This window comes from Babylonia areolata, chromosome 22 (genome assembly GCF_041734735.1).
Source record: "Babylonia areolata isolate BAREFJ2019XMU chromosome 22, ASM4173473v1, whole genome shotgun sequence".
Classification (NCBI taxonomy): Eukaryota; Metazoa; Mollusca; class Gastropoda; order Neogastropoda; family Buccinidae; genus Babylonia; species Babylonia areolata.
Window position 1 is genome coordinate 435,201 of NC_134897.1, and position 12,772 is coordinate 447,972.

General features: G+C 47.8%; 1 protein-coding gene across 4 annotated transcripts in view; it reads left to right on the top strand.

Annotated features, from left to right (window-relative positions):
* LOC143297321 (small conductance calcium-activated potassium channel protein 1-like) overlaps positions 1 to 12,772 on the top strand; it is a 197,915-nt gene that overhangs the window by 145,438 nt on the left and 39,705 nt on the right. For all 4 annotated transcript variants that reach the window (XM_076609606.1, XM_076609608.1, XM_076609607.1 and 1 more), the window contains 2 exons: positions 7,928 to 8,055; positions 8,492 to 8,561. In XM_076609606.1, coding sequence (XP_076465721.1) covers positions 7,928 to 8,055; positions 8,492 to 8,561 — 198 coding nt within the window. The remainder of the gene's footprint in view (positions 1 to 7,927; positions 8,056 to 8,491; positions 8,562 to 12,772) is intronic.

Below are 12,772 nucleotides of genomic sequence, written 5' to 3' on the forward strand. Positions count from 1 at the left end.
TGTGTGTGTGTGTGTGTGTGTGTGTGTGTGTGTGTGTGTGTACGCGCGCGCGCGCGCTGTAATCGATTTGTGTGTTCCTCTTCCCAAAGGAGGAATAAATGTCCACTCAGCATCGTTGTTGTATGCATGGCCAAATTCTCCTCCATCCACTGAGCAGTGCGGCTGTGTGTGTAGAATCTACGACACGTCCGTTCACTGCCTGTCCACAGCCGACAGCAGGCAGATTCAGTTCGTAAAATTCAACGGACGTTTTCACCAGAAGACTTTATTTTGGACTCAGTTGCAACAGTCAGTCTCACTGCGTTTGCGCCCCCATCTTTTACCAGATTGTCTTGATAAAGGGTGTGACAGTATGTGGCTATGAAGAGGGTTGTTCCTTGATAAAGGGTGGCTATGAAGAGGGTTGTTCCTTGATAAAGGGTGTGACAGTATGTGGCTATGAAGAGGGTTGTTCCTTGATAAAGGGTGTGACAGTATGTGGCTATGAAGAGGGTTGTTCCTTGATAAAGGGTGTGACAGTATGTGGCTATGAAGAGGGTTGTTCCTTGATAAAGGGTGTGACAGTATGTGGCTATGAAGAGGGTTGTTCCTTGATAAAGGGTGTGACAGTATGTGGCTATGAAGAGGGGTGTTCTTTGATAAAAGGTGTGACAGTATGTTGCTATGAAGATGGTTGTTCCTTGATAAAGGGTGTGACAGTATGTGGCTATGAAGAGGGTTGTTCCTTGATAAAGGGTGTGACAATATGTGGCTATGAAGAGGGCTGTTCTTTGATAAAAGGTGTGACAGTATGTTGCTATGAAGATGGTTGTTCTTCGATAAAGGGGGTGACGGTATGTGCCTATGAAGAGGGTTGTTACTTGATAAAGGGTGTGACAATATGTGGCTATGAAGAGGGTTGTTCCTTGATAAAGGGTGTGACAGTATGTGGCTATGAAGAGGGTTGTTCCTTGATAAAGGGTGTGACAGTATGTGGCTATGAAGAGGGTTGTTCCTTGATAAAGGGTGTGACAGTATGTGGCTATGAAGAGGGCTGTTCCTTGATAAAGGGTGTGACAGTATGTGGCTATGAAGAGGGCTGTTCCTTGATAAAGGGTGTGACAGTATGTAGCTATGAAGAGGGTTGTTCCTTGATAAAGGGTGTGACAGTATGTGGCTATGAAGAGGGTTGTTCCTTGATAAAGGGTGTGACAGTATGTGGCTATGAAGAGGGTTGTTCCTTGATAAAGGGTGTGACAGTATGTGGCTATGAAGAGGGTTGTTCCTTGATAAAGGGTGAGACAGTATGTGGCTATGAAGAGGGCTGTTCCTTGATAAAGGGTGTGACAGTATGTGGCTATGAAGAGGGCTGTTCCTTGATAAAGGGTGTGACAGTATGTAGCTATGAAGAGGGTTGTTCTTTGATAAAGGGTGTGACAGTATGTGGCTATGAAGAGGGCTGTTCTTTGATAAAAGGTGTGACAGTATGTAGCTATGAAGATGGTTGTTCTTTGATAAAGGGTGTGACAGTATGTGCCTATGAATATGGTTGTTCTTTGATAAAGGGTGTTACAGTGTGTGGCTCTGGAGATTGTTGTTCTTTGATAAAGGGTGTTGATAAAGGGTGTTACAGTATGTGGCTATAGAGATGGTTGTTCCTTGATAAAGGGTGTTACAGTATGTGACTATAGAGATGGTTGTTCCTTGATAAAGGGTGTTACAGTATGTTGCTATGGAGATTGTTGTTCTTTGGTAAAGGGTGTTACAGTATGTTGCTATGAAGATGGTTGTTCCTTGATAACCCCCGAAAACGGAGTATGGCTGCCTACATGGCGGGGTAAAAACGGTCATGCACGTAAAAGCCCACTCGTGTACATACGAGTGAACGTGGGAGTTGCAGCCCACGAACGCAGAAGAAGAAGAAGTTCCTTGATAAAGGTATAATGGCGAAAATAACGCGTCATGAGCAAGGTATAACGGTGAAAATGACGTGTCATGAACCAGGTATAACGGTGAAAATGACGTGTCACGAACAAGGTATAACGGTGAAAATGACGTGTCACGAACAAGGTATAACGGTGAAAATGACGTGTCATGAACCAGGTATAACGGTGAAAATGACGTGTGACGAACAAGGTATAACGGTGAAAATGACGTGTCATGAGGAAGGTATAACGGTGAAAATGACGTGTCATGAACAAGGTATAACTCTGAAAATGACGTGTCATGAGGAAGGTATAACGGTGAAAATGACTTGTCATGAGGAAGGTATAACTCTGAAAATGACGTGTCACGAGGAAGATATAACGGTGAAAATGACGTGTCATGAACAAGGTATAAGGGTGAAAATGACGTGTCATGAACAAGGTATAACTCTGAAAATGACGTGTCATGAACAAGGTATAAAATGACGTGTCATGAACAAGGTATAAGGGTGAAAACGACGTGTCATGAACAAGGTATAACTCTGAAAAAGGCCGTGTCATGAACAAGGTATAACGGTGAAAATGACGTGTTATGAGCAAGGTATAGTCATGAACGAGGTATAAGGGTGAAAATGACGTTTTATGAGCAAGTTATAACTGTGAAAATGACGTGCCTCTAGCAGGTGGCACCTTACTGAGGTCTGCCACAAAGTCAGACATTGAAATGAAGGGACAGAGGGGGGGGAGGGGGGCGGGGGGGGGGGGTGGTTGTGATAGTGGGGAACGGCTGTCGTCTGCTAGGAGTGAGGCAGGCGATCAATAAGAGAAAGGGCGACAGCAGAGAGCTGTGACCTTCAGAGGGCCTGGGCACTCCCTGCTGTGTCCTGCAGGGCTGGCTGCTGTGTCCGCTCCTCTTCTGCCTCTCCAGGCCTCCACACTATGTATGCATCTTGTCTTCCTGTCCGTGTCTGTGTGCGTGAGTACGTGCGTAAGTGCGTGCGTGCATCATTGGAACAGCAGTTAGGGATTTGTTGGGAAAGTTTGTCGCAAATACAACAACAACAGTGGAATCGATGATTTCATCGTCATCGTCATCATCATCATCATCAAAGTAGTACGCTAAGCAGCAAAAATGGCGAAATCAATAATCAACAACAACAGCAAAACAACAACAGCAACAGTAGCAGCAGCAACAACAAAACATCAATGTACATAAACTGTGGTAACTATTTAGGAGTGGCTTCCCTCATTGCTTCCTTGCCATTAAGCAATCAATAACTAATTAACACAGTGCTCCTAAGTGCAAACAAAAGCAGCTTTGTACCTGATGTCAGCCGCGACCCGTCCGCCACAACGGCATCGTCAGATGACAGGGCCAGCAAAAATCAATGGGCCTGTGACAGCACATTTCGCCCCCACTGACTGCAGCCACTGCCTTCCTCTGCTCACCACCACTGACTGCCTTCCTCTGCTCACTAACACTGACTGCCTTCCTCTGCTCACCACCACTGACTGCTTTCCTCTGCTCACCACCACTGACTGCCTTCCTCTGCTCACTAACACTGACTGCCTTCCTCTGCTCACCACCACTGACTGCTTTCCTCTGCTCACCACCACTGACTGCCTTCCTCTGCTCACTAAAACTGACTGCCTTCCTCTGCTCACCAACACTGACTGCCTTCCTCTGCTCACCACCACTGACTGCCTTCCTCTGCTCACCACCACTGACTGCTTTCCTCTGCTCACCACCACTGACTGCCTTCCTCTGCTCACTAACACTGACTGCCTTCCTCTGCTCACCACCACTGACTGCCTTCCTCTGCTCACCACCACTGACTGCCTTCCTCTGCTCACTAACACTGACTGCCTTCCTCTGCTCACCACCACTGACTGCAAGACAAGATCTGACCCAAAAATACCAATATATTTTTTACTGTGGGGAAGATAGAAATACAAACAGCAGAAGAATATAAATATTTAGGAGTTATATTCCACAAAAGTGGAAGTCTGATAAGAGCACATGAACACCTAACTAAACAAGCAAACAAAGCATTGCATACATTGCGAAGAACATTAAAAAATGTCAACATCAAATCAGGTACCATATCTCAGCTGAATGATACTTTGATAACGCTGATATCGATGTATGGGGCGGAGGTATGGTTACCTTACCAAGTCAAAACAGATGATTCTTTCGATTTAGCACATCTTTTTAACGACTGCTTATCGAATAAGTTTCCACATGAAAAATTACACATTAAATTATGTGAGCAAATACTTGGAGTACAAAAATACCCAACTATGGTACTTCCTGTGTTAGGTGAATTGGGCAGATTCCCAAATAAGTTTAAAGATAATATGCCGAATTATTACATATTGGATTCACATAATTCAGTTACCAGAAACTTCCCTCGTCAACAAATTATATAAGTCCACATAGTAATTAATTTATTACCAACAAGAAAATACAACTTCCCCATGGTTGATGTTTGTTAGAAAGATACTCGAAATTATAGGCCTTGATCACATTCACATTCAGCGTACATAGACTGAAATACGTACGTGGTATATCAAAAATTAGAAAATGAATATATCAAACTCTGGAAAGATAAAAGAGAAAAAACCCCATTAAAGCTAAAATTTTACAGTACGATTGTAGCAGAGTACAAAACTGAAACCTATCTTTTAAATATATCAGATACAAAACACAGACAAGCTTTAACGAAACTCAGAATAAGCGCTCATGACCTAAAGATTGAGAAAGGTAGATATTTAAATATTCCACAAAAAGACGGATTGTGCAACAAGTGTAACATACTGGAAGACGAAATCCATCTTCATGATCATTGTATTAAATATAAGACCTGAAAGCAACCATTTTGAAAAGATATTCAAAATTCGAATAACACAGGAAATATTCCCAGTCAGGTGATGCTAACAGATGATGAATATATACAAACAAGATTAGGAAAAATTGTTTATTGCATTAATTGATTGATTAATTGTGTGTTTTTCATTCATTCATTCATTTACCATTGCACTTGTGTCTTATAAACCTTAAGGTTTCATGACAATAAAATCTATTCGGTTCTGTTCTATTCTATTCACACACACACACACACACACACACACACACACAAGAAACCCAAACACAAATGTCAGCTGGCAGACCTCCATGTTGTTTGCTCCATGCTGACACTGAGAGAGAGAGCTGCTGACCACACAGACCGTCGGTCTAACGTAGCTGCTGACTGCTGACTGCACTGACTGCTGTTGGTTTTGTTGGTTTTGTTTTCGTCATCATCGTCATCATCATCATCACCATGATAATTATTTTTCAAAGGGACAGTGGCTATTTATTTAGGGAATGTGATCAACCGTCAGTTATCCAGGAAACACTCACGACTGCTGACATTTCTATCAAAATGCTGCAACCCCCCCCCCCCCCCCCGCCCCCCCCGGGCCCCCCAACCCCCCACCTTCGCCCCCTTTCACTTGCTGAGCCCTGTATTGGGAAGTCTTGGACAAACACAGGGCCAGCAAAGAACAGTCACAGTGTCACCATCGGGATCCCATGAAGCCTCCAGCCCCACGTCACCTCTGGCCTCCACCCCCCACCCCCACCCCCACACCCTGACCCCATGTAGCAGTCACCATTTTATTTATTATTATTGATTAAGACTTCTTGCTATAGCAGTGCATCAACGCTACTGACAGCAGAAATAATCCTGACATTACCGTCACCATAGCAGTGCATCAACGCCACTGACAGCAGAAATAATCCTGACATTACCGTCATCATAGCAGTGCATCAACGCCACTGACGACAGAAATAATCCTGACATTACCGTCACCATAGCAGTGCATCAACGCCACTGACGACAGAAATAATCCTGACATTGCTGTCACCAATGCAGTGCATCAACGCTACTGACGACAGAAATAATCCTGACATCACCGTCACCATAGCAGTGCATCAACGCCACTGACAGCAGAAATAATCCTGACATTACCGTCACCATAGCAGTGCATCAACGCCACTGACAGCAGAAATAATCCTGACATTACCGTCACCATAGCAGTGCATCAACGCCACTGACAGCAGAAATAATCCTGACATTCCCGTCACCATAGCAGTGCATCAACGCCACTGACGACAGAAATAATCCTGACATCACCGTCACCATAGCAGTGCATCAACGCCACTGACGGCAGAAATAATCCTGACATTACCGTCACCATAGCAGTGCATCAACGCCACTGACAGCAGAAATAATCCTGACATCACCGTCACCATAGCAGTGCATCAACGCCACTGACGGCAGAAATAATCCTGACATCACCGTCACCATAGCAGTGCATCAACGCCACTGACAGCAGAAATAATCCCGACATCACCGTCACCATAGCAGTGCATCAACGCTACTGACAGCAGAAATAATCCTGACATCACCGTCACCATAGCAGTGCATCAACGCCACTGACAGCAGAAATAATCCCGACATCACCGTCACCATAGCAGTGCATCAACGCTACTGACAGCAGAAATAATCCTGACAATACCGTCACCATAGCAGTGCATCAACGCTACTGACAGCAGAAATAATCCTGACATCACCGTCACCATAGCAGTGCATCAACGCCACTGACGGCAGAAATAATCCTGACATTACCGTCACCATAGCAGTGCATCAACGCCACTGACAGCAGAAATAATCCTGACATTACCGTCACCATAGCAGTGCATCAACGCCACTGACGACAGAAATAATCCTGACATTGCTGTCACCAATGCAGTGCATCAACGCTACTGACGACAGAAATAATCCTGACATTACCGTCACCATAGCAGTGCATCAACGCCACTGACAGCAGAAATAATCCTGACATTAACCGACTGTTTTGACAATTGTACATAGCAAGCAGACAAAAGAAAAGCAGAATCCAAGCAGACATTCAACTGAAAGCACACAGGAGTTGTTTCCCCCGGGATAGAACGAAGCTGGCAAACTGGAAGAATGTCAGCCCCCTGGAGGATCAACTGACTATAGACTGATATTAGTGGGGATTGTGCCGGCACCACAGACATGTTGCGGTATAGTGCCCATCAGTTTGACAGCAAAGGCGTGGCAGCCGATACCCGGTTCTGTCACAGCCAGTAACAATGTCATCAGCAGTTATCTGACGCTGTGATGACCAGTAACATAATGCCGTCAGCAGTACTCTGACATTGTCACAGCCAGTAACGTAATGCCATTAGTAGTTATTTGACACTGTGACAGCCAGTAACGTAATGCCATTAGTAGTTCTCCGACACTGTGCCAGCCAGTAACATAATGCCATTAGTAGTTCTCCGACACTGTGCCAGCCAGTAACGTAATGCCATTAGTAGTTATTTGACACTGTGACAGCCAGTAACGTAATGCCATTAGTAGTTATTTGACACTGTGCCAGCCAGTAACGTAATGCCATTAGTAGTTATTTGACACTGTGACAGCCAGTAACGTAATGCCATTAGTAGTTCTCTGACACTGTGACAGCCAGTAACGTAATGCCATTAGTAGTTATTTGACACTGTGCCAGCCAGTAACATAATGCCATTGGTAGTTATCTGACACTGTGCCAGCCAGTAACATAATGTCATTGGTAGTTATCTAACACTGTGCCAGCCAGTAACATAATGCCATTGGTAGTTATCTGATACCTTGACAGCCAGTAACATAATGCCATTGGTAGTTATCTGACACTGCCAGCCAGTAACATAATGCCATTGGTAGATATTTTGTTTGATACTACCATGAGTAGATCGGCAATCTCTTGATGGGATACCTTCAGCTGTTATGTAATAATGCGACATACAGATAAGATGATAGACTGGTTTGTGATAATGTGTTGTGTAGTAGTGTAGTGTTGCCGTGTGACCGGGACTGATATGGTTTGACCATGTGACCAGTATGGTTGCTATCCTGCTGTGTGATGACGGAGCATGCGGTGAGGAGTCACGTGACTGCGCCATGTTGCAGTTGAAGAACGCTGCAGCCAACGTGCTGCGGGAGACGTGGCTGATCTACAAGTACACCAAGCTGGTGAAGAAGGTCAACGCCAACAAGGTGCGCTCCCACCAGAGGAAGTTCCTGCAGGCAATACACAGGTGAGTGTTCCAGTTCCACCAGAGGAAGTTCCTGCAGGCAATACCCAGGTGTGTTCCAGTTCCACCAGGGGACGTTCCTGCAGGCAATACCCAGGTGAGTGTTCCAGTTCCACCAGAGGAAGTTCCTGCAGGCAATACCCAGGTGTGTTCCAGTTCCACCAGGGGACGTTCCTGCAGGCAATACCCAGGTGTGTTCCAGTTCCACCAGGGGACGTTCCTGCAGGCAATATACGGGTGAGTGTTCGCACCTATCCTGGAACCAGCATTATGACCCAGCCTGTCTCGTTGGATTTATAAATCTGGATGACTATTTCTTACATGACTTGATTTGTATCAATTGATGCATCCATGATTTCAGTGATCATCAATATCAGGATAAACATGTTTAACCGTGTGTGTGTGTGTGTGTGTGTGTGTGTGTGTCTGTGTGGTGAAGTTTGCGGCGAGTCAAGATGGACCAGCGCAAGCTGATGGAGAACCAGAGCACGTTGGTGGACATGGCCAAGGTAAGAGCATGCACGTCATTTCCGGTTGCTTTTTTTTTATCCCCCTCTTCCTGCCCTACTCCCCCCCCCCCCCCCCCACGGCACCAGGCTTATCCCTGCTGGGGTCTGTCAGGACACAGGGGCGTGGGGGTGGGGGGGTGTAGCAGTGCATCATGTCAGACTATGGTCTGACAGGACATGGGAGGGGGATGTGTCAGTACATCATGTCAGACTATAGTCTGTCAGGACACGGGGGTGGGGGGGGAGGAGGGTAGCAGTACATCAGGCCAGACTATAGTATGTTAGGACAAGGGGGGGGAGGGGGGGGGTTAGCAGTACATCATGTCAGACTATGGTCTGTCCGGACACGGGGGTGGGGGGGAGGAGGGTAGCAGTACATCAGGCCAGACTATAGTCTGTTAGGACGAGGGGGGGGGGGTTAGCAGTACATCATGACAGACTATGGTCTGTCCGGACAAGGAGGGGGGGTAGCAGTACATCATGTCAGACTATGGTCTGTCAGGACATGGGGGAGGGGGGGGGTTAGCAGTACATCATGTGAGACTATGGTCTGTCAGGACATGGGGGGGGGGGGTTAGCAGTACATCATGTGAGACTATGGTCTGTCAGGACATGGGGGAGGGGGGGTAGCAGTACATCAGGTCAGACTATGGTCTGTCAGGACATGGGGGGGGGGGGGGGGTAGCAGTACATCAGGTCAGACTATGGTCTGTCAGGACATGGGGGGGGGGAGAGGGGTAGCAGTACATCAGGTCAGACTATGGTCTGTCAGGACATGGGGGAGGGCGGTAGCAGTACATCAGGTCAGACTGTGGTCTGTCAGGACATGGGGGGTGGGGGGGTAGCAGTACATCAGGTCAGACTATGGTCTGTCAGGACACGGGGGTGGGGGGGAGGAGAGTAGCAGTGCATCAGGTCAAACTACGGTCTATCAGGACACGGGGGTGGCGGGGGGGGGGGGGGGTAGCAGTACATCATGTCTGACTATGGTCTGTCAGGACAGGGGGGAGGGGGGTAGCAGTACATCAGGTCAGACTATGGTCTGTCAGGACAGGGGGTGGGGGGGTTATCAGTACATCATGTCAGACTATGGTCTGTCAGGACACGGGGGGCGTGGAGTAGCAGTACATCATGACAGACTATGGGGGTGAGAGGGAAAGGGTGGGGGGAGGTGACATCATGTCAGATTTTCATAAAGTCAGACTATGGTCTGTCAGGACGCGGGGGCGGGGGGGAGGAGTAGCAGGGGGGGTGGGGGGAGGTGACATCATGTCAGACTTACATCAAGTCAGAGGGGGTGGTGGGAGGGAGGTGTAGTAGTACATCATGTCAGGATGGGGTCTGTCAGGACATCAGAAGAAGAGGTGAAGCCATCAGCCATGTTAGGATGGGGTCCGTAATGGCACAGGGGGTGTTGCCATGTTAGGGTGGGGTCTGTAATAGTACAGGGAGTGTTGCCATGTTAGGATGGGGTCTGTAATGGCACAGGGGGTGTAGCCATGTTACGATGGGGTCTGTAATGGCACAGGGGGTGTTGCCATGTTAGGATGGTGTCTGTAATGGCACAGGGGGTGTAGCCATGTTAGGATGGGGTCTGTAATGGCACAGGGGGTGTAGCCATGTTAGGATGGGGTCTGTAGTGGTACAGGGAGTGTTGCCATGTTACGATGGGGTCTGTAATGGCGCAGGTTGTGTTGCCATGTTAGGATGGGGTCTGTAATGGCAGAGGGAGTGTTGCCATGTTAGGATGGGGTCTGTAATGGCAGAGGGGGTGCAGCCATGTTAGGATGGGGCCTGTAATGGCACAGGGGGTGCAGCCATGTTAGGATGGGGTCTGTAATGCACAGGGGGTGTTGCCATGTTACGATGGGGTCTGTAATGGCACAGGTGGTGTAGCCATGTTAGGATGGGGCCTGTAATAGTACAGGGAGTGTTGCCATGTTAGGATTGGGTCTGTAATGGCACAGGGGGTGTTGCCATGTTAGGATGGGGTCTGTAATGGCACAGGGGGTGTTGCCATGTTACGATGGGGTCTGTAATGGCACAGGGGGTGTAGCCATGTTAGGATGGGGCCTGTAATAGTACAGGGAGTGTTGCCATGTTAGGATGGGGTCTGTAATGGCACAGGGGGTGTAGCCATGTTGGGATGGGGTCTGTAATGGCACAGGGGGTGTTGCCATGTTACGATGGGGTATGTAATGGCACAGGTGGTGTTGCCATGTTAGGATGGGGTCTGTAATGGCAGAGGGAGTGTTGCCATATTAGGATGGGGTCTGTAATGGCACAGGTGGTGTTGCCATGTTAGGATGGGGTCTGTAATGGCAGAGGGGGTGCAGCCATGTTAGGATGGTGTCTGTATTGGCAGAGGGGGTGTAGCCATGTTAGGATGGGGTCTGTAATGGCACAGGGGGTGTTGCCATGTTAGGATGGGGTCTGTAATGGCACAGAGATGGGTGGGTGGAGGGTCTGTTTATGACACAGGGGAGGGTGGAGGGTCTGTTTAGGACACAGAGGAGGGTGGAGGGTCTGTTTAGGACATAGAGGAGGGTGGAGTGTCTGTTTAGGACAAAGAGAGGAGGGTGGAGGGTCTGTTTAGGACATAGAGGAGGGTGGAGTGTCTGTTTAGGACAAAGAGGGGAGGGTGGAGGGTCTGTTTAGGACACAGGGGAGGGGGGAGGGTCTGTTTAGGACAGGGGAGGGTGGAGGGTCTGTTTAGGACACAGAGGAGGGTGGAGGGTCTGTTTAGGACATAGAGGAGGGTGGAGTGTCTGTTTAGGACAAAGAGAGGAGGGTGGAGGGTCTGTTTAGGACACAGGGGAGGGTGGAGGGTCTGTTTAGGACACAGGGGAGGGTGGAGGGTCTGTTTAGGACAGGGGAGGGTGGAGGGTCTGTTTAGGACACAGAGGAGGGTGGAGGGTCTGTTTAGGACATAGAGGAGGGTGGAGGGTCTGTTTAGGACACAGAGGAGGGTGGAGGGTCTGTTTAGGACAAAGAGAGGAGGGTGGAGGGTCTGTTTAGGACACAGAGGAGGGTGGAGGGTCTGTTTAGGACACAGAGGAGGGTGGAGTGTCTGTTTAGGACAAAGAGAGGAGGGTGGAGGGTCTGTTTAGGACACAGAGGAGGGTGGAGTGTCTGTTTAGGACAAAGAGAGGAGGGTGGAGGGTCTGTTTAGGACACAGGGGAGGGTGGAGGGTCTGTTTAGGACAGGGGAGGGTGGAGGGTCTGTTTAGGACAGGGGAGGGTGGAGGGTCTGTTTAGGACAGGGGAGGGTGGAGGGTCTGTTTAGGACACAGGGGAGGGTGGAGGGTCTGTTTAGGACACAGAGGAGGGTGGAGGGTCTGTTTAGGACATAGAGGAGGGTGGAGTGTCTGTTTAGGACAAAGAGAGGAGGGTGGAGGGTCTGTTTAGGACACAGGGGAGGGTGGAGGGTCTGTTTAGGACACAGGGGGGAGGGTGGAGGGTCTGTTTAGGACATAGAGGAGGGTGGAGGGTCTGTTTAGGACTCAGGGGAGGGTAGTTAGTAGCGATCAACTCAGACCAGATCCTGCTGCAAATTGCTGTTTGTGGGTTCAAACAATTTATAATGTTGAGATGAAGTAATATTTCATGCCACTTTCTGTGAAACCATGTCAGGAGCATAAACTATATATGAATCACCAAATAAACATTTCGCTAGTAGCATTGGCTTGAACACGTGTGCCTATGCTTTATGTTAGAGTGCGAAGTTATGGCAACATTGATTTTCTTTTTCCAGAAAAAACAACACTTTTTTATTTCTAAAATATCGTCTCTTGTACGATATACCGCATGATCTTGTGTCATAGTTATTCCCTTCAAGGGTTTGTCGTGTTTATAAACTACACTGAAACAGTTTCTTTGAAGTGTTAATACTGTTGTGTCACAGCAGGTGTTTGAAGCGCTGGTTAGGGACAGGGAAGTTCAAATATGACAGAACTGAGTGTATCTGAGGGAGTGAAGACAGCTGTTTGTGAGTGTATCTGAGGGAGTGGAGACAGCTGTTTGTCTCATTAGTCACTGCTGACTTCACTGAGTGTATCTGAGGGAAACGAAGACAGCTGTTTGTCTCATTAGTCACTGCTGACTTCACTGAGTGTATCTGAGGGAAACGAAGACAGCTGTTTGTCTCATTAGTCACTGCTGACTTCACTGAGGGTATCTGAGGGAAACGAAGACAGCTGTTTGTCTCATTA